Genomic DNA, 22,660 nt, shown 5'->3' on the forward strand with positions numbered 1-22,660 from the left:
TCCACTGAAGCTAAGCAGGGCTGAGCCTGGTCAGTACCTGGATGGGAGACCTCCTGGGAAAACTAGGTTACTGCTGGAAGAGGTGTTAGTGAGGCCAGCAGAGGGCGCTCACCCTGTGGTCTGTGTGGGTCCTAACGCCCCAGTAAAGTGATGGGGACACTATACTGTCAAAGAGCACCGTCCTTTGGATGATACGTCAAAACAAGGTCCTGACTCTCTGTGGTCATTAAAAATCCCAGGATGTCCTTCGGGAAAGAGTAGGGGTGTAACCCCAGCATCCTGGCCAAATTTGCCCATTGGCCTCTGTCCATCATGGCCTCCCCATATATATATATACTGATTGGCTCTATCACTCTGTCTCCTCTCCACCATTAAGCTGGTGTGTGGTGGGGGTTCTGGTGCAATATGGCTGCCGTCTCATCATCCAGGTGGATGCTGCACATTGGTGGTGGTTGAGGAGATTCCTCCTTCCGTAAAGCACTTTGAGTACCCAGAAAAAGCGATATATAAATGTAACGAATTATTAAGTTACTGTGACAGTTGGTTTTAGGAGTAGGGGAAAGAAAATATTATTGACTCAGTATAAAAACAATAGAAGTCAAATGAAAGTCGCCAGCATGCTAGACAAACAAGTGTGTGTGTGTGTGTGTGTGTGTCTGACCCAAAACTAACACACGCTTATTGTTTCTTTTTGCTCTTTCCCAACAGAGAGCTAAAATTGGTCCCAGCAAAACAGACGGCTCTTCCTCCAATGCCATCTCCAAATTCGACAGCAATGGCAACCGGGACCGCATGAAACTGTCTGACTTCAACTTTCTCATGGTGCTGGGCAAGGGTAGCTTTGGAAAGGTAACTCTCGCCCTCGTCTTTCGCTCTGTTTCTCTCTGTGTGTATCAGGTAGGCTCGCTGGTGCTTTGAGCAGCAGGTAATCTTGAGCTGTGAGGTCACTCTAAACAACTAAGATTACTGGAGAGCAGGACTAAAAGACAGCAAGAGGGGAGATAGGAGGGTGAGTGGGCATTCTCATGTAGGCTCATGTTCCAGCTGCTGCCAGTTGCCATGGCAACAAGATTTTTAAAATGATATTGATATGTTGAGGTGTAGTGCTAGACCTCTGTCAGCATCATTAGCCGAGACTCTTTTTGATGTCGTCCACATCACGACAGACGTGGTCTGACCTGTCCAGTTTGGTGCTGCGACCAAACATCAGGCACAAATGTCTGTACATGAATCTTGAAACCTCTTGTTTTGAGGTTCTCTGCAATCTCATAGACTCGTGTTCAGATGGGAAAGTCAGTGCTGACGTCAGCCACAACTTGCAATTAAAAAAAATCAGTATTTGTTTTCCAGAACTTAACAGCTTTAATGAGGGAAAGGTCAACAGTACAGTGAAGCATTGCAAATGACAATCTAATTAAAAGCAATGGAGAAAAATAAAACTGTTAATTTAAAGATGTTGATGTATATAGAGTGTAGGGTTACTGACTCTACGTTATTCTCAGTGTTCCGATTCTCTGATTGATGCAGATTATTTTGCAGAATCATGGGTAATGTCATTCTTCACCAGGAATTCCACAGTTAAACCCAAATAAAAAAAATAAGTAGAAATAATGCTGGCTGGTCGCTTCAACAAAAGCTTATTCCATCGTTTTACAACCTTGTAGCTCACAGTAGGCCTGTCTTTAATGGTTGAAGGTTAAGTTATTGTTAAAAATCAGTTCCCGTATGGAGAAAATGAATGGGGTTTTTACTTCCGAAATCTTGTTGCACTTAAGGTTGAATCGACTGTATTGTAAATTTTGTTAGGGTGACATATTGGAACCATAATGAACACAACAATGTACTTTTTATTTTTTATTTCTAAATTTGTTGCGTTCAATTAGGATAACTGTCACAATTAGGATAACAGTGACAACATCAAATTGGAACTACTTTGTAGTAAATAGAAGTATAAAAACATGTTTTTTGAAACATAGTTTGTCTGTTAAAAGCTAAAGTAACTGAAGGAAGTAGTTTTTGTTTTTTTTCATAAGGTACAATATGTAAGATTTTTGTAATAAAATCACTTGCACAGTGTGATATATTTCCTGCAGTTGTGTACTTACAATATCCCAAAAGTTACCAAAGAAGATTTGGTAGAAGATCAGAGAAATTCCACTTTTAAATAATGGCTCATCCCTGGTCATTGTCGCCTGTCAGTGACATAATATCCTTGTTATCCCTGGTTTCCGCTCGTACTGCCATAGTAACCATGGCGACAAACGTGGACAACTGTGTTAAGTCTAGCGGCACGCTCACGCTATTGTTGTTTCGTTCAAACATTATGGACCATGGCAACCAGACTTTGGGAAAAAAGGAGAACTAAAACGAGGATCAATATCAGCGTGGCGTTTTCGAGAGCTTCACATCCGTGACAAACTTCAACTTGACAGAGACGCTGCTCTTGCATGTACTTTATTAGACAGGTGAGCAAATGTACATAAAACTAATCAATGTTATATAGCTCAACATTATGAAATGTTAGAATATGATCAGTATGTTATTCTAATGTTGATCTAGCTTACTGCTAGTCTTATATAGCCAACAAACTAACACATAGAATAACATTATAACTGCGTTACTTCACAAGTTTCATTCGTCTAATAAACTGACCTGTGCGAGTAGTAATTCTACACTTGCGGGTAGTTCAGTAGAATGAAATGTCCTCATTCCTTTATATCTGTGGGACTCGCGTGTGGCGCTGATATCTGTCTCTCATTAGCAATCGCGACCTGCTTCATATCACAGTCATGTTAAAAACATCAGTGTATTCACTCATACATAAACATTATTAGATCCATCAGCATGACGGCAAGTTAAAGGGGTCATGAACTGCATTGTTTTTATAATGTTCTCCAAGGTCCACTTATAATGTTATCATTAATTTGGAATTAATAAGCTATTTTCTATCCTGTTTTGAACGAACACTCTGTTTTGACGGGCGTACCGCATTCAAGACTTGGAAGTAAACGCTTACTGCTAAATCATTTTTTTATTGTCCCCGCCATACATCTGGAATTGTTCTGAAAACTTCAAATGTTGATAAATACCTTGTTACGTACAGTAGTTGAAACATTTGCCAATCATTGTGAAACATTTTTGCATAATACATATGCTTTATAAGTCGAATCCACAGTCAAATGAAGCAAACAAGCGAAGAGTGTCTTACTGACATGATCTTACTGGAACTTCGTTAAAAATCTAGTTCATCCATGCTTTCTTGTTAGGATCATAAGAATGGCAGTGCAAAGACTGTGTTTTTGCACAACTTGGCACTTCAAAACTAATTGTAATCCTCAGAGGCATCTCTATCATTTTGTTTCTGGCGTAATCCTGTATTTGCATCTCTCTCGTATTTACTACTACATGACATGCACGAGTGGGCGGGGCTAAAGAGGCAATGATGTAAAAGTAGGCGTTGATCTTCTTCTGTAGAGGCGATCTTTCGTCACACTATGACGTAACGAGTCGTTTTCTGAGCTTGGTTTCAACAAAAGCCGTTTTTGGACGAACAAGGAAGTTTTGAGCTCTGAAACTTACAGGATATTTTTATAGTACAATGACCTCTTATGTGTCAAAAGGAAAATTTGATTTCTCAATTGATGACCCCTTTTATCTTATGCAATTTTGCTTTTCAAGTAGTATTAGTCTTGTTTTTAAGGATATTTAAGGATATTTTTACTTGATGCTCAATAAGAAAATTAAGTGTGAATGGGAGAGGGAACTTTTGATGCAGATCTCACAGTTGGAGACGTGGTCATTGATCAGATTCTGTCCTTGAATATGCTGATCCTGGAGCAGTTCTCATCCAACAGAGACTGTTGTGTGGCTGCACTAGCTGACAATGTCCTTGAGACTTTGAAGCACCGTGTGCAGTCGCGTACCTTTTGTTTGATGTGCGTTTTTCTAAACAGGTATGCAGCGGTAATGAATGCGTTGGAATGGACATAACCTGCTTGCTATGCTGCCAGAGTAGAGTGAGTGTGTGTGTGTGTGTTAGGATGTAGAGCCTGTGAGGAGCAGATGGTGTCCTCTGTAATGTTGAAGTGTATCGTTTCTCTTTTCCCATCGCCAGTCACAAGGTGTCCATCTGGGGCTGCCTTTACACTGAAATAACTCTGCTCATTTCAATATGTGCATTTATTTTCAACAGAGAACTTAAAGGCAGAGTCAGACTGTCCGTAAAGTTTCTTTAAGCATTACTTTTCCTCTGTCAGGACTTTCTCTGTCACCTTGGCGCAGAATGAGGGGAGTTATTTGAGAGATGCTTTCACACACTGATGAAGCGCTATTGGTTTGGTGACAAGAAGTGCTGCGGCTGTGTCAGGCATATTGAATTGGGTTTAAATGCATCACGTGCACACACACATTCACACCAACTGTGTTGGAGAAGCTAATTTGAATCTGTAGCTTTCCAAGCTCCTTAAAGGTTATGCTATGGTCATGCTGCTACTCTTTCCACAACTTGAAAAATCAACTTGCTAAATAAAAAAAAAAACTAAAATGCCACCCAGGAACTCAAATCTGTAAATATTTTTTTGAATTGGTTTTATTTACATGAACAGATTTACTGCAAAGAATCAGATGTTCTAGCTCTACATATACGGGAGAGAGAATACTGCCTTAGTGTGCTTTTTGTTAGAAAAAAGTAGCTGGAAAAGCTACAGTTTTGAAAACGTTTCAACTACTGTCACTCTATACTGAAAAATAAACTTAATTTGCATATGGATGCAATGTACTGTAGAAATTGAAACTTGAAGCCTGAAATTTTAGTGCTTTTATTTGTTTTTCATTTATTGGTAGTTATTGAGATCTGTGTTTGATTTCATTTGTCAGGTCATCTATGTTTCATCTATGTTTGTGTGGTATAGCAGATGTTTTAACAGACGTCTCTCTGCTCAGTGGTATTGTAGTTGAGAATGTTTGTTTAATTTTATTTTTTATTTTTATTTTATTTCATATTTTATTTTCACCCTATAATTTAGTTTTAGTTTAATCATTTAGTATATTTCCTTTGTAGTTTAGCTTTAATTATAGTATTTGATATGTTAATTGACATTATTTAAAACATGTTTAGTTAAAAGTTAATGCATTTAATTAGACTTTGTCGTGTTTAGATTGTTTCAATGTTATGCTTGAAAAATGTATTTAGGTTAGGTTTGTTTGTAATTTAAAATATTTGTTCTTTTTTTACATATAATATACAATATTAACTTTATCTACCTTATATTATATTATAGGATATTAACCTTGTCTCTCCCTCACTTTTTTAATTTCATCTTCCCCAATTTATATTGCTCCTTCACTCAGTGCAGTCTTTCTCTCTACTCTTTCACCTCTCTGCCTATATTTCTTCCATTTTTTGTCTCTTTCTCTTTCTCTATAGTTATCTCTTTTATTCTCTTTAGTGCATGTGCTTTAAGGCTCAATCCTAAAATCTGCGCTCCCATCACTCATGATTTCCTCACGATTTCACACTCAAATCTGCTCCTTACTGTCCTCACACTGTCGCGAGAGCTTTGTCTCTTCTGTCCGTCATTTCTCCTCGTCTTGGTATATCATCTCTGTCCCAGCTGCAGCTGTTCTCTGGTCTAACGTGCTCTAAACGTGCTGAGAATGAGTGCTGTATTGATCTGCAGTCAAATGCCAGTGTATCTACTGCTAAAAAATGAAGCTCATGTGTTGTGTTACGGTGTTGCCTTGCTCATTTTCTCCTGCTTGCACAAATGCTTTGGTTATGTGTTTGGTTACATAACTCTGAGTATCCCTGCTACCTTCACTCTCTGTGTTTGCCTTTTTATAGGTGATGTTGGCCGAGAAGAAGGGTGGAGATGAGCTGTATGCCATAAAGATCCTGAAGAAGGATGTGGTGATCCAGGATGATGATGTTGAATGCACTATGGTGGAGAAGAGAGTGTTGGCCTTGTCAGGAAAACCACCCTTCCTCACTTATCTGCACTCCTGCTTTCAGACCATGGTACTACAGCTTCTTTTCTCGTCTCGTCTCATTCCTTCTCGTCTCACCTCTGCTATTCTCTTTCTGTCTAGTCTTTCTTCTCGTCTTTTCTCGCCTCTTTTCATCTCGTCTCTTCTCTTCTCTTCTCATCTGTTTTCATCTCTTCTATCATCTCTTCTCATTCCTTCTCGTTTCACCTCTGCTATTCTCATCTCGTCTCTTCTCGTCTCGTCTTTCTTCTTGTCTCTTTTTGCCTCTTCTTGTCTTGTCTATTCTCATCTTTTCTCGTTTCTTCTCATTCCTTCTCGTCTCACCTCTGCTATTCTCTTCTCATCTCATTTTTCTTCTTGTCTCTTCTCACCTCTTCCTGTCTTCTCTCTTCTTGACTTTTCTCTCATTCCTTCTCATCTCACCTCTGCTATTCTCTTCTCGTCTCTTCGCTTCTCACCTCTTCTCTTCTCACCTCTTCTCTCATCACTTCTCATCTCGTTCTGTCTATTCTCTTCTTGTCTGGTCTCTTCTCTTTTTTTCTCACCTCTCTCTTCCCGCCTCTTTTCTTCTCGCATAATCTCTTCTGTTGTAGTCTTGTCTCTTCTGTTCTTGTCTCTTTTATTGTAGTCTCAAATATTCTCTTTTCAACTTTTCTCTTCTCATCTCTTCTTTGACATAAGCATAAACGCGGGCACACGTCACTTTGTATTCTTTCATTTTTTAGCATGTGACCAAACATACACACGCGTGCACACACACACACACACACTAGAATCCATCCCTCCCATCCCCCACACGGTGCTTAGAGACTGCAGTCATTTGTACATCGACAAGAATGGTGTGTGTGTGTGTGTGTGTGTGTGTGTGGTCATGTGAATGTGACATGCTCACAGTGGGGCAGCGTGCCACACACTCATCTGTGGCCGCAGCAGAGCCGTGACAGGCAGCATCGCCATCTCTCAACATCCTACTGAGCGCCGCATGAGCCCCTGTCACCGACAGCAAGATAGCAAGAGACGGAGAAATCGTGACAGGAAATGAGAGTCAAAGGATAGAGAGTACTGAGTCAGAAACCAATGAGACTCTGGGGGAGGAAAAGATTGTGACGTCATGCGGCTAAAGCTCTATTATGCCTGATTTTTCTGGAAACGCATTGGATCTCAAACGAAGCTACGTCTCTAAATCATCTCCTCCTTCGCACGCACGTTCGTTAAGAGCAAATAAAGCCTGGTTAGTGGCAAGATACCCAAGCGGGGTGATGGGAGGGAATTTCTTTATGGATGGGGATCAGTCACAGGAGGTATTTGACAGCAAAACAGCTGCAGTCATGTAGATTATCCTCAAGCCTATAATGGGGAGTAAGTCAGGTGTGTGTGTGTGTGTGTGTGTGTGTGTGTGTGTGTGTGTGTGTGTGCGGTTTTGTATGGTGATGTGTTGTAGTTGTGGGGGTTTAGGTAGTTGGTGTGTAGTGGAGTGAGGTAAAGACTCTTTCCCGCCCTCCCTCTTTCCTTCCTGACAGTGATGGGACCTCCTTTAAGCACTGCTGCCTAGCAGTCCCTGTCCCTCTCGCACTCTTCATCACTTTCAGTCTCTTAATCCTCCCTGACTCTAATTCCCCTGACCATCACACACACACACACACAAACAAACACACAAACACACACCACCACTACTGCAGGAAATTACACCACCCGCAACTGATGCAAAATAAGCCTCATCATTACAGGAAGAAAGCCAATAAAATGGAGCCCAGGGAAAATGTGGCTGAAACTTGCAGATATGAAGACGTCCAGTGTGTTTTGATCTCTGGATTTTGGCTCTGGGATTTGTTGTGGATGTGTTAAAATGTCTTATAGGTCACTAAAAGTAAATGTTTTTGCAGGGGGTTGAGTGACAGTAAAGCTAAATATATATATATATATATATATATACATAGCATGACTAATTCCATCCAATTCCCAAATTAATGACTCTTATGAATCAAAAATATACAGCGTGACCAGTGTAATCCAATTCCTGAGTGGTTGACTAGATTTTTAGTGTGAGTCAAACAGTTATGAACCACTCTGCATAACTGTTCTGTTTCTTTATTGTTGTCAGATACCTGAATGTGTTTATGTCAATTAATCAAAAACATGCAGCATGACTAATCCGTCAAATTCCCAAATTAATGATGCTTATGAGCTTTTTGTTTTCAGTGAATCAAAAACAGAACAGCTCTACAGTTACTGAATAACTGTAAATGATTACTTTTGTCCTGTCCAATTCAAATTGAACCAAGAACCTGTAACAATGTGGCTGCAGTAATCGTACGATAAAGGGGAATACCACAGAAAAGCTTTTATTTACAGTCAAACTAGTAAAATGCTGGAGACTGCAGAGTAATAATAGTACAACCACACAAACATAAATGGCACACGAACAATGAGCAGAGGGAACTAAGGACTTAAATACGTACAGGCATAGGCGCCGATTTATGTTTCTGCCGGTGGGTGCCCACACTCCACACTCCGCTCTCGATATTTGTCATTTAAATAACGCCATAGAATAGAACCGGCCTCAAATAAACTATAAAAAAAAGGTGAAGATAATCGTGTCTGAAAGCTGCAGTCGATTTTGTATTGGTTAAAATCAATGGATCTATATTCCGTGGGTGCTCGTATACAGGGACTAACCAACATAACATGGAACAGGTGTGTAACTCAAATTAGAAACCATGGCGACTAACAATGAATGAGAACTCAGGCAAACAGGAACAGGGAAAACTAAACCAAAACACAATTAAACTAAACATAACTCTTACAGAACTGTGTTCTGTTGTACTAAAGGAATCATCAAGGATTCATTGGTACCAGAATTGTTAAATTTTCATACCTACTATTCTGTCCTATTTTATTCTAAAATATCTGTTTACACACATCTAAACTAAAATATTGATCAAAGGGAAAACGAAAAAAGAAAAAAAAAACCTTTTCTGTAACTTTTCTATATTCAGCTGGATGTTACAAGAGAATTCATCTGTCTTACCTTCTGTCATCTATTCTCAGCTGTCCTGTGTTTGTCTCTTAATCTACTGTCTCTGTGTCTTCAGGACCGCCTGTACTTTGTCATGGAATACATCAATGGAGGGGATCTCATGTACCATATCCAGCAGGTCGGGAAGTTTAAGGAGCCCCACGCTGTGTGAGTAGCTCTCATCTCTGTCTCCGCATAGCATCATCAAGTGGCTACACTGCAAAGATGTGGAATTTTCAGAGTCAAATCAAAAGCAAAACGTTACTGACCAATGATCCTTTTGAGGGAAAAGGGCCGGTGAGCTCACCAAAGTTAAATGTTGACTTCACAAAACTTGTTCACAGTTGAACTCACTGATAAGCTGTTCAATCAGCTAACTGATTATTTCACCATGAGCTCACTGATTAGTTAATTGATGAGCTCACCAATGTGTGTCTGTTAGCTGAATGTGGTTAAAGTAAAGTATTTAGGTAGCACACACTGTATAATGAACAGGAGCTCTCCTTGTTATTGTCAGATGATGGGGGGAAAGGAGGGACATTCAAAGGGCAGAAAAAAATTCCTGCTGTGCAGTGTTGTCACTTAAGTGACCTCAAACTAGTTTGGGCCACTCTTTCTGCTGTCGCTCCTCCTCCTCTTCCTCAGTGCCCTCCTGTTGGAGAAATGAGGTGTCTACTCAGCATAATTTGTAATTACTGTAGGTGTACGAAAGCCAGGTCAACCTGCTCTCACCATCTTTGACTTTCTCTTTCACTCTTCTTTTTTTTAATCTCTATTTCTGCAGATCTAACCATCTATTCATCTCTCTCCTGTGGTTTGTTGAGGTGTTGAGTTGAGGCAGATGAGATGAGATGAAAAATGTGTGCAATATGTTTAATCTATGGTAATAAGGTAATTGTTGTTTTAACGATGTGCGAGATGACATTATCAATGGCCATTTTGCAAAAACCAAACAAACACACTTGATAGTGGACTCTTTCAGTGCATAAAGTAGCATAGTAGAATGCAGTTAGAATGACCCCAAAATTCAAGATATGGAGGCAAAAATGCCCCTGTGTGAGTTTATGTCTTATATTTATACCATAGTTTAGCAACATCACATGAGCAACAGTGCCGTTTTCCCGGATATCAGAATGACTGTGTTCATCAGCATGATCAACAGTTCAATAAAAAAGAAGATAATATTGTGACTTTTAGACACAATATTGTTAGTATTGTCTGTATTTCACCAATGAAAATAGTTCTAAACAAAACCATAGATTAACCATTGTGTGTTATGTAGCAACACACAGCAGTGTTTCATTACTGAATGAGTTATGTGCTTTAAATGAATCTGATGAGTCAATAATTCAATGACTCATTCTTGAAGACAGTCACTTGCTTTGTTCCTGAATGAATCAGTCGCATGAACTTTTGCATTTTGTTGATTCTGATTTAATTTTATTGGTAATAGCTCTATATTGTCTTATTATATAATATGTATTGATTAAATGTAAGACCTTGACATAGAAGATGTGTACTAATATCTAAAGGTTAAAAAAAAGGTCAAAATGCCCCTAGAAATGTTAGTGTCTGTCACTGCTGTAAACTAACCACCACCACACAGAATATGAAGAATATGAAATATGAATGAATATGAGCTTTGGGAATTATATGTCCATGACAGACCTAAACCAGCGAAGGTACCAGCACAAAAACACACTCAGCAGAATATCGTCTAATTATTGTTATCGACAAAATCTAAGAAAATATGTCAATATCTTACACCCCTACTCTTACTCTCAATTTTTTTGTAAAAGATAAACTAGTTCTCCTACTATTAAAGTGAACCCGGAGCATTTTGCATTCATAAAGCACAATCGCAAGTCATATAATCTGATGCCTGAAATTATTTAAAGTCATCACATACAAGCTGAAATTCCTGTGAACCACCCTGTAACTAATTTGAAGAAAGAAAGAACCAACGGCAAATAGACAGGCGTTTGAGGATGATCTCAGTATGGGCAGCACCTTGGCAGTAGATGACTGAGCTGACCTTTGCGGCAATCTCCTCTCAGAACCGCGTTCTGTCTCCACATCTAACAAGCTTCATCTCTATTTGCTTTGCTTTCAGCTTGCTGTCTGCCCTTTATCATAAAGAATTAGCCCATCTCTGTGGAGGAGAGCCACATTGTCAATGTGTTGGATATGATATGCAGCACAGTTCAAAGGTCAGGGTTATAAGCGTCCAATGACTTGGAGGACCTGCTTGATTGCAGCATTGCAATGATTGCGGCATGTTGTAGCTGTTGGTAATGGAATAGATCCAGGTTTCCACAAGCAAAATCCCACAATGGTTGTAGGGGCTTTTATTTGTCTGTATTAAGACATAATGAGAGTCAGTCTTATTTGATTGTGAGACACAGCATATTTTTACACTGGCAGTTTAGTTCGAAACTGGGCACGGTTCGTATGGAAAATCGGTAATGTGAAAGCTGTCATGCAGACCCTGGAGCGCACCGGGGTACCGAACCCGAGACTACCTGTAGGAGTGTGAATATGAATGTGAATCGGTTCACACTTGTTTGGGAAGTAAAGCAACCAATTCAACACTAATTCAACAAAACGCTTGTAGGAGTGTGATGGTTTACATTGGATACGAGCAAAAGTGAGCGTGCAGTGTCATCGTGTAGAGTGAGTGCAACAAGTGCAGCGAATAAATGGCTTGAAATCTGCTGTCTTCTCAAAAGAGTCTGTTTGCAAGCATCAGAATGCTGCCTTCATGCTACGCACAAACAGTAAACCCAAGTGTCGATCACTCTGCTGCTCATAATAGCACTAAATTAATTTAAAAAAACACAATAAATTAACCTGTTCTGTTTTTCTTTTTTTGTGTGTGTGTGCTGATGCAAGATGAACGCAATTGCACCAGGGTTCGATAAAATCGAGTGTGAATCCAGACTCGGACCACAGCAAACGTGGCCAGTGTGAAAGGCCCCATAATTACTATTTCTGTCAGGACCACAATCGTCAAATACGATTGACAATTAGCATACAGTTAGGATTGGCGGTATGGGTGTGTTCTGGGCAAGAACTCCCTGTGTATCCATGCAGCCTATAGCATGGATAAGAGCAGGGAGAGCAGCAATAACCCCCCTTAGGGTAAACAGAACAGAACCAACATGAATGTATTGCAGATATCATTAATTCAAGATTTTAATGTACAACATAATTCGAGATTTTAGTCTGATTCAAAGGGGAATCAGAAGGGGAATCAGAATGCCAAATCCTGACTGGACGAGAGGAGGAGCTGGGGATGGAGGAGGGTAATTAGTTCCTGAGAAACGCGATAGCTGTTGATAATACTAAAGGAGCTTATACTGTATATGGATGCTGTGATAGGCGTCGTATTCCTATAGGTAGACATGGATCAGCTGAGAGACCTGCCAGAACTGACGCTACACTTGATTTTCTTCTTACTTTGCTCCTTCTCCCCTATTCTTTCAGTATCTTGATATATAGCTACCATTTATTCACAAAATACACACAAACATCTAGTTTTAAACAAAAAGCCATTTAGCAACAATTACCGCAAATGGTAATAACACAGGGTTAATTATGGCAGACAAATCTCGGTGAGTTTTGTAAATGAAGCTCAAATGAAGCTGTAAAAGTGTTGCAAATGTTTAGCAAATTCACCTCTCGTTTTTCTTTCTCTGAGTGGTGATAGCCGAAGGCTAGTTGCTGCTCTGGCCTGGAAACAGAAGTTATCTTTTGACATAATCTGGCTCTGTAGTGAGGCCTGTTTTCTGCTCCACCCCCAGCTGCATTAGTCACTGAACACAGATGCTAATTCTCTTCAAATTTTGCTCTAAAATATGGGACAGACAAACACGCCACCTGATAAATAAAAGATTACTGCATGCTTGTATTAATAACAGATATCTGGCTTGCTTTATCTCTCTTATGTCTTTTCCGAGGGCAAAGCCCCAGTCTCCGTGCTCTCAACAGAAAAGACACCTTTATCAAACGCACCTTTTATGTATTATTTATTAGGCAGATCTCTGGAATACTTGATTCTGATTGGTCAGTCGTCACACTATGCAGACCCCTCTACTTCGTGTTGGAGTTTATTTTGTGATAATGGCCATCTGACCGGCTTTTGACCATCCACATTTTCCAAGAAAAGCAGCTAAACTGATTCATCTCCTGTGCTCTGCTGTTCATATTGATTCAGATGTGTGTGTGTCTTTAGGTTCTATGCTGCAGAAATTGCCATAGGCTTGTTCTTCCTGCATTTGAAGGGCATTATATACAGGTGAGTGAAGCCCAGACAGCAACACACATATTAGTCACACATAGAAGTGGAAAAAGACTTGCTAACAAAGTCGATGCTGTGTTTAGTTTGACGCAAACAAAAACAAGGCTTTGAGGGATGGAAGTACTGTCCATTCAATTTATTGTACTGTTGTTTAACTGAGTGACGATCATCCAGCCAGTGAAACATTGACAACAAAAACATTGTGGACAAAAAAAATATTGGATATCTTGGGTTGTGATTAATTAAACTAAATTAAAATAAATGACCTGCATCTTAATGAAACAATGCAGCGTTTTGACTTGTTTTGCGTTTCATTACATTACAAAAAACATTATTCTTTTTCATTGTACCAGTACAGCAAGTCCGCCCTTGGACGATGGCCTAAACAGGAAGTAGGGCTGTAATCCAGTCTGTTAACACAAAACATGTTTCCACTGCAAACAGACAGCACTCATGAATTCTTTACAAAGCCCTTTTTTCTCCTTCATCAAGCTCACCTGTAAAGCTGCATAGGCGGTGTAGTTGAGATGATTTTGCTGGCGACATAAAAAAGTAAATGAATTTTGCAATGATTTTAAATGCTTTATTACCATTTGTCCATTAAGTCTGCACTATTAGACTAATTTCATGACTTAAGAAAGATGATTAAATATTGTTTTGGATTGTAATACAACGATAGAGTTGGTAAATTCATTAATCTTCTGTGAATCATTTAAAACTGATTTATCCATATGGTATTTCATGTAAAATACTTTAGGGAAAAAAAGCTGAATAGCTAAATATTGTGTTTTGTGTGTGCGTGTGTGCATGTGCGTGTGTGTGTGTGTGTGTGTACGTATGTGCAGCCAATGAGATTGTTTGATCAGTGTTGAAATATTTTCACTGTTTGCTGTGGGGTAGTTAAAATTTCCTGTGAAACCCACCACCTCCCCCAGCTCCACCTGCCTAGATCTACTAGTGGATTTCTGTATGTCTGTTCATGCAGCAGCAGCAGCATATCTTACATGCGCACAGCAGTGTGTGTGTCTGTCAATCTATTAGCAGTAGCAGCTGCTATTAGCTAATTAGCTATTAGCTAACATATATTATGTTTTATATATATATAATAATATAACACAAACTCAAACATTATTGAATAACACATTCTCACAGTCATTCCTTGTTCTTGCTCATTTGCATTTCCCACTGATTCATCTCACCTCTTTGTGCATCAGAGATCTAAAGTTGGATAACGTCATGTTGGACGCAGAGGGTCATATCAAAATTGCCGACTTTGGGATGTGCAAGGAGAACATGCTTGATGGAGTCACCACCAAGACCTTCTGTGGGACCCCTGACTACATCGCCCCTGAGGTAAGTGCTCCGAAAGGGTCCTGTACATGTCTGTTGATGAGTAGCAAAGTATTGAATGAGAGAGAAAAGCCAGTGGCCTACATATTTCATGTGTGTATAATTCATGGACATTTGCTAATGCAGTAGTACATCTACCAGAGCTTCACTACTGTACCTGTACTTGGTCTCACACCTACCCACTTTTACCAGTCAGTACTTAGACTGGGATAATACATGAAAACTTCAACATAAGAGCTGACTCAGTGAGGAAGTGAGTTGTCTGAATTGTTCAGACCATTTATAATGTTTAGAAATTCATTACTAATCAGAAAATATACTTAAAAAGAATATTTGAAGGAGGTACTTTTTACTCTACTGTTCAAAAGTTGGTAGATTGGTACTTTCATTTGAAAGAAGTCTTTTTTTTCACCAAGGCTGCATTTATTTGATCAAATATAAAGTAAAAACTGTAATTTTGTGAAATATTATAACGATTTAAAATGTCTGTTTTGCTATTGTAGTATATTTTAAAATGTAATTTGTTTCAGTGATGTCAGAGCTGAATTTTTCAGCATCATTACTCCAGTCTTCAGTGTCACATGACCCTTCAGAAATCAGCTGAATATGCAGATTTTTGTTATATCTTTTTGAATATATAAAGGTCAAAAGAACTGCATTTTTAAAAAATAGATCTCTTTTGTAGACACCAAATTTTTTAATGGTAGTACCGGTATATAAAGGGACCTCCTCTAAATATTCCTTCTATAACTAGTTAATTAGATTATTAATGGGGTATGTTGGCAAATCTGTGCTACTATAGAAGGAAATGAATCAAATACAGGATTTGATTTAAATACTAGTGACTATACATTTTGCTGGTTTTACAATATTAAAAATGTTAAACGGCAAAGAACAATAATATAAAACATTTTTATTGTGCTAAGTGTGACCGTCCTTAGGACCGTTAACATAATGACAGAATGTAATATAACTGCTCTAGATTAACATTATCGATAATTCAACTTAAATACCAGGTAAAATACCAATAGGTTAGACACCTAATAATAAATAATAATAAAAATATGAATAAGAAACATAGCGTATGATAGCTGCAGTTTTCTTTATAATGACTGTGTTCTCTCATGCGGTGTTGTTTTTAGAAAGCAAATTCACTTAATTCAGTTTCACATCACCTATAAATAATTTATGTAAATGTCTAAATGTTTTAAAATGAGTTTACTCACTAACAAATGTGAATCTTATTTTTTGATATGTAAAAATCTACAAAGAAAAGCTTTTCCCAAGGCATTTCTCCAGAGCAAAATATGCCAAAAGATGATTTTAAAATAACCACAAGGACACAGTATGTCCAAGAAAAGCTTTGTATTGTTTTATTGAAAGTCATCCTTTCAATATTAACCACTGTATTGCTATCTCATATAAGTCATGTGCTCGCAGTAAAGAAAATGGGTGTGTTACCCAGAGGCAGCATCATGTAATAGAAAGTTTAGATGGATTCATGTCAACAACACACTCCCAAACCCAGACATAACACGCTGTAGGAGTGGAAGGATTTCAGTTCATTTAGTCCTCAAAGCTTTAGCTGTTTCATATTGTGTGCAAGACCATGAACACTTCAGGGCTTCTGAAACTCTCCAGCATGTGATTGTGCGGATTGATTTAAATAATTACAGTTGTCCTTGGAGTGTTACCCATTTGTAATTGGTTCTGTTTACGCCTTACGCTCTGTGTGTGTCTGTTTCAGATCATCGCTTACCAGCCATATGGAAAGTCAGTGGACTGGTGGGCTTTTGGAGTTTTGCTCTACGAGATGCTGGCTGGGCAGGTAAGAGTTATGACAACCCAGATCAAGAAGGCCCACGTCAAGGGATTTGTGCCTTCTTGGCCTTCTCTCGTTCGCTCTGTTTCATTTCCTCTCTGCTGCTTGCAGTAAATCACCTCTCGCTATCTCAAGGTCAGTTTTTATTAATTACGCTCTGCAAATCTCCCGAGACTAACGGCAAGTATTTCATGCCTATCGGGCTCAGTCAATTATTTATGAATTGTTCTGAAACAAGTCAAGCTTTGAACACTAGAGAAAAAAGTCTGAATTGTTTCCAGCGGAGACTGCTGCTGCTTAGCTGTCCTGACAAAAGGACGTCGTAATTCTCTCTAGTCTTCCCTAAATAAACAAGATTTGAAGAGGCACTTTTATGGTGATGACTTTCAAATTCCTGATGTTAAAGGGGTGGTATAATGCCCTTTTCACAAGATGTAAAATAAGTCTTTGATGTCCCCAGAGTGTGTATGTGAAGTTTTAGCTCAAAATACCCCACAGATATTTTTATATAGCATGTTAAAATTGTCACTTTTGAGGGTGAGCACAAACGCACAGTTTTTGTGTCTGTCCCTTTAAATGCAAATGAGCTTCTGCTCCCAGCACAGGGGGCGGAGCTACAACAACTTGTGTCCTGAAAATTTCAAAAACTTTTAGCCTTTTATGTTCAAACCGTCAGACAAAGATGGAGAGACTCAAGAAGAAGTGACAACATGTAGACAACATTTCTGAATGGTTAGTTGATGAATTTGTGTAGCTTATGTGTAGATATCTTCTAGTCATTTATTAGCACATTCTGTCATGATAATCTATAAATCGCGTTCCCGGGGGAGTTTATGTAAATTTTAGGGTTTGTGATGTCACTAACCCTGGAGGAATGTCGTGTAGTCCCTACCAGCCATTTGTTGTAGTCCTTAAAAATCAATTTCTTTAAAAGAAAATATCTCCCTTTGCTTTGAACTTTGAGCGTCGTGACTGATGTTGTTTATGCTCAAACAGCAACATTACACACTACTTAAAGTTAAATAAGTGAAATCATGATCAACCACCCCTTTAAAGAAACACGAGTGAAAACTGCAAGCAAATGAGACATGATCCATGTTATTATTGTCGACCATTTATAGTGACATCAAACAGCATCTTCCTATCATCTTAACCCTCTCTTCTCGCTCTGTTTCTTCCCACAGCCCCCGTTTGATGGTGAGGATGAGGACGAGCTTTTTCAGTCCATCATGGAGCACCATGTGTCCTATCCCAAATCCATGTCCAAGGAGGCTGTGGCCATCTGCAAAGGGGTGAGCAGCCAGTATACATCACATTCATGAAGCAGTGACCAAAATCCTGTCTCACACTGCAGGGAAATGTCCAGTTGAAATGAATTGTTTTTATTATTTGGTCGTCAAATACAGTGGCATTTAAATGTTTGCGGTTAGTACGTTTTTTTATGTAAACAAATATAATTTTTTAAAGCAAGGATGCATGAAATTGACAGGAAAGACATTTCAAATATGTGCTGTTCTTTCAATTCTTTTGAACCATTCTACTCATCAAAGAATCTAGAAAAAATGTATAGCACCAAATATTAAGCAGTACATCTATTTTCAACATTGATACAAATAATAAATGTTTCTTGAGCAGCAATTATGATTTCTGAAATATCATGTGACACTGAAGACTGGAGTAATGATGCTGAAAATTCAGCGTTGACATCACAGGAATAAATTGCATTTTAAAATATATTCAAATAGAAAACAGTTATTTTAAGCTGTAATAATATTTCTTTCTTTTTTTCTTTTTTTTTACTGTATTCTTAATCAAATAAGTGCAGCCTTAGTGAGCAGAAGAGACTTCTTTCAGAAACTTTTTTTTTTTTAATCATGCGGACCCAAACTTTTGAACAGTAGAGTATATAAATTGAATTGTGACAGTTACTTTTTATTTACCCAGTTCTCATTACCATAATTCAAAAAGAATTGCATTAATTTATGTCATGAGAATACATGCCTTTTTTGAATGACAGTCAATGGAGAAAGATTCGTAGTTACAGCATCTACCAGCAGGGGCTAACAGAATCATGCTAACAAGCCACACCTTGACCCCTTGGCCTGAGTGAACCCAAAAGGGTAAAATTCAGTTCAGGTTGACTCATGGGCCGGGAAGGTGCCGATTCAGTCCAACTCATAAGCATGTCCCTGGGAAAGTTGTTTCAAGGTGACTGTCTCTGCAGTTCACATACTATAAGTTGCTTTGAATGAAAATGTCCAGTAATTATATGACCTCATGTGATGCATTATGAATCACTTATTCATACTGCAGTGGTCAAAGCAGTTCGCTCTCAGCTGCCTTGAAAAATTCCACAACCTCTGACCTAGCCTTTCAATATGCACGCCACGACCCTCTCAAAAATGGCCCGTTCTGTCTGTTTCTCTCTCTCTCTCTCTCTCTGTTATTAACAAGCCAGTGCTGCTCAAGACTCGAGCGTTGGCAGGTGAAGCAGCGAGTACACATGATCTAATTCTTTATTTGAGAGATCGTCTCTCCTGCAGATAAAAGCACACAAACATACGGCCTTAGACGGCACACAGTGGGAATGCCAATGACTCTTGGCTGTGTGCAGGACCCAGGATCTCAGCTCTGTTAGTTTCCTGCTTTTACTAGAGCATGGCTAGGCTGGCTTTAAAAGGATATGAATGTTGTTTTGTTGTTGTTGTTGTTGTTTTTTGTGTGTGAAGATAAAGCCCCCCAATAAAACAGACAAAAGCCTCAGAATGTCAGGGGCATCTCAGTCAATAGTATAGCGTATTCCCTAAAAGTGCTCAAAAGGGAGCTGTCTCCTATTTGCTTATTCTTTACATGTTTCTGTTCTTTCTCCTTGTCACTGCGGTGTCAGGGTGGAGCATATGGCTGCTGAGAAAAGGAGAAAAGAGTTTTGTAGAAAAATGAAAGCCAGGGATGTGCCGTAGAGGACGCGGGTACAATCTTGCGGTGGTTTGGATATGACACATCTGTTATCTGGGTGAATCTCACAAAACCTGTCAACAACATTAAAAATAAAGAAAGTCAAGGACCATTCAAATCAATTTCCCAGTTCGTATTATCGTAATGCACAAATAATAATAATTAATTAAAAAAAAAATACATTTTCAAACATTCAGCTATTTAAATTTCAGAAGAAATTAAATAAATGCAAAGGGCGTGTGTTCATGGGATACACCAACATAGATTTTCCCTGGGCTTTGATCATCTACCCAGCATGCCGTCTGGTGACCCATTTTGTTTGAGTTAGGACAATGGAAATCTTTGGTATTGGGAGGACAACAAGTTCTGGAATATAAAGTGGAAAGGGAGATGTGAGAGCAGGTGTCTCCGGAGGGACCTGCGCACTAATACATTCATGCTAATGTGAGCATTAAATAATGAATCAACCCTCTGCGTTCAGAATCTGAATGCTACCCCTCTTTGACTGGCTTCATGAAAATACAGCATGCTGCTGGGTAAAGCCTGATAAACAAAAGACACCCTCCTCTCCTCCCTTTGTTCCCTCATTCTGCCTCTCTTTTCTACATCCTTTCATTCTCCGTCTATTTTCTCTCGTAGATATAGATGCTCTGGATAACCCTCGTCTTTTCTGCTTGTCGACTTTTTTCTTCCTCGACTTATCCTCTTTCTGTCTTCTCCTCAGTTTGTCTGCAGAGCTCACTGTCTTGATGAGTTCTGTCTCCCTCTCTCTTCCATAGGATCTGCTGTAAGTGCTCGCTGAACTTCTCTAATAGCTTAATTCTGCAGTGCAGCAAGTGTGTCAGATCCTGGAGGCCTCTCTCCACAACAATCTCCTAAAATAGAGCAGGAATACTAAATGAATCCTTGACATTTAAGACAGATTGGAAAATCCTGTAAGTTTGGACGAGCACGGCTTTAGGCGTGTGGCGCTGCCGCCCGCGCTTCCGGGAAAGCTACAATGGAGCCATGCAATATAAATGAGGTATTTCCCTTAACCAAGCGGAGCAATCGTTCTTCCAGCACAGTAATTGAATGACTAATTTAGTCTGGCCTTGTGACTTTCAGAGGACAGATGGACAAATTGAACCTGTCGAAATAAAAATGTTGATGCCTTATTCTGCCATAAAAAAGCAAATCCTCCTCTTTGCTTCTGAAGAGCCTGGGGTTTTAGTTGAAGGGTATATAGGCTTTTATGCACAGAACATCCGCTGAGGGAATATTCATTTGTTCCACTTACATCGGCAGATTGCAGAGAAACAGCACAGTGAGTGTATTAAACTCTCTGTAAGACGTGATGTATATATTGATGCACAATATTTTTATAACTGTGTCTAAAAACGTAGTAAGCTGCCTACCTAGACAGCATTTTTGGGCATCATGGGTGTAATGCCAAAAAATGCTGTTTACAAAAATTAATTTGGTGATCATTCATTACTATGACATACACTACCATTCAAAAGTCTGGGGTCGGTAAAATGAGTCTCGTTCTTTATTTGATCAAAAATACAGTAAAAACAGTAATATTGTAAAATACTATTACAATTTAACAACCGTTTTCTATATTAAAATGCACTTTATTCCTTTGATGGCAAAGCTGAATTATCAGCATCATTACTCCAGTCTTCAGTGTCACATGATCATTCAGAAATCATTCTAATAAGCATTTCTCATTATCAATGTTGAAAACAGTTCTGGTGCTTAATATTTCTATTGTAGAAATCGTGATCCATTTTTTTCAGTATTCTTTGATGAATCGAAAGCTCAAAATATATATATATATATTTTAAATAGAAATCATCTGTAACTTATTTATCTTTACTGTCACTTATTAACAGTTTAATGTATCCTTGCAGACTAAAAGTATTAATTTCTCTCCTAAATATCTCTCAAACTTTTGCTCAAACAGTAGAGAATGATGCTAGCAACACCAAGGTCATTGGTTCAATTCCCAGGTAATTCATTAACTGATAAAATGTATTTGTTCGAATGCAGTGCAATGATAAACTTTGGATAAAAGCATCTGCCAAAAGCATAAACGTAAAGTACCATCTGACACCATAACTATGGTATGGCACCACCGCCGTACTTTTTGGTAAGTGTAGATAGACAGCTCAATATGTTTTGAGACACAGCATATGAGGACGATAAAGTAACTGAATTACATTATATTAATTCTATAAAAAATAATGAAAAAGCTGCCGGATGCGTTTAAGGACTGGTTTAAGGAAGCTGACAGAGGCAGAGGATGGCGTACTGCTGAAATGGCTTGTGCAGCAGCGGCAACAGCAGATGTGTGCGACTGCAGTGCTCCGAGTGCTAATTGAAGAGTATTATCAGTGTTGATGGAGTGTACAGCTCTGATATCATAGGATTAAAGTGGGATGCTGTGGTTCTTTGATATGGAACACAGCCCAGCACACCGCTGAGAGAGGCTTGGGACACAAGCCTGATACAGGCTGATACGCCATGACTAAGGCCAATCTAGAGCTCGCACACAGACTCTCGCTCACTTTTTTCTTTTTTCCGTTTTCTTTTTGCATATGCTGTATTTGTGTAAGTGCTTGTCACTATACACTGACAGTACAATGGTATCCCGAGCCATCTGTCAAACCATCTGAGTGTAGATCCTGGTGCATGCTCAGCTTAATGTCTGTTCTTGATGCTGTTGAAATGTAGCTAATGTAAAAGTGGAGATAGATCTTTTGTCTTTTATATGTATTGTTTATTGAGTTTTCCTCATTGGGTAGAAGGTACTGTTAGAACGAGCCATTACATAATCATTCACATTCTCAAGTGATGATAATACACCTTGCGATCAAAAAGGGAATTTTAAAAATTGTGATTTCCAGATGTGGAAATGTCTTAAAGGACAAATCCAGTGAAAAATGAACCTAGAGGTAATTAACACATGGTTACCGAGTCGATCGTTCCCTGCGATGCGTTTTCATGAAAATCGAATGTATAGAGTTTTATCTTTAAAAACAGATTAGCTCATAACACTAGTATATGGGGCACAGAGTAAGTAAAAGTAAATCGCTAGTTAATACCACTAACAAGGCTCAAAATAGCCTCACACTAACACGGTAGCATAATGAGGGTCCCTACATGCAAACCGAAGCATTGAGAACATCTTGGAAAACAGTCTCGACTAATCGAGTCACAAACGCCGTGCTAAGTGAGCTGGTCGATA

At 38.9% G+C, this 22,660-nt stretch overlaps 1 protein-coding gene across 2 annotated transcripts in view; it reads left to right on the plus strand.

The window, feature by feature from the left end:
* Positions 1-22,660, plus strand: part of prkcbb (protein kinase C, beta b) — a 125,245-nt gene that overhangs the window by 78,969 nt on the left and 23,616 nt on the right. For both annotated transcript variants that reach the window (XM_084086772.1, XM_084086771.1), the window contains exons 9-15: positions 709-849; positions 5,843-6,016; positions 9,078-9,169; positions 13,236-13,298; positions 14,516-14,654; positions 16,399-16,479; positions 17,658-17,765. In XM_084086772.1, coding sequence (XP_083942898.1) covers positions 709-849; positions 5,843-6,016; positions 9,078-9,169; positions 13,236-13,298; positions 14,516-14,654; positions 16,399-16,479; positions 17,658-17,765 — 798 coding nt within the window. The remainder of the gene's footprint in view (positions 1-708; positions 850-5,842; positions 6,017-9,077; positions 9,170-13,235; positions 13,299-14,515; positions 14,655-16,398; positions 16,480-17,657; positions 17,766-22,660) is intronic.

The sequence above is a fragment of the Abramis brama genome (genome assembly GCF_963993115.1).
Source record: "Abramis brama genome assembly, chromosome: 1".
Taxonomy (NCBI): Eukaryota; Metazoa; Chordata; class Actinopteri; order Cypriniformes; family Leuciscidae; genus Abramis; species Abramis brama.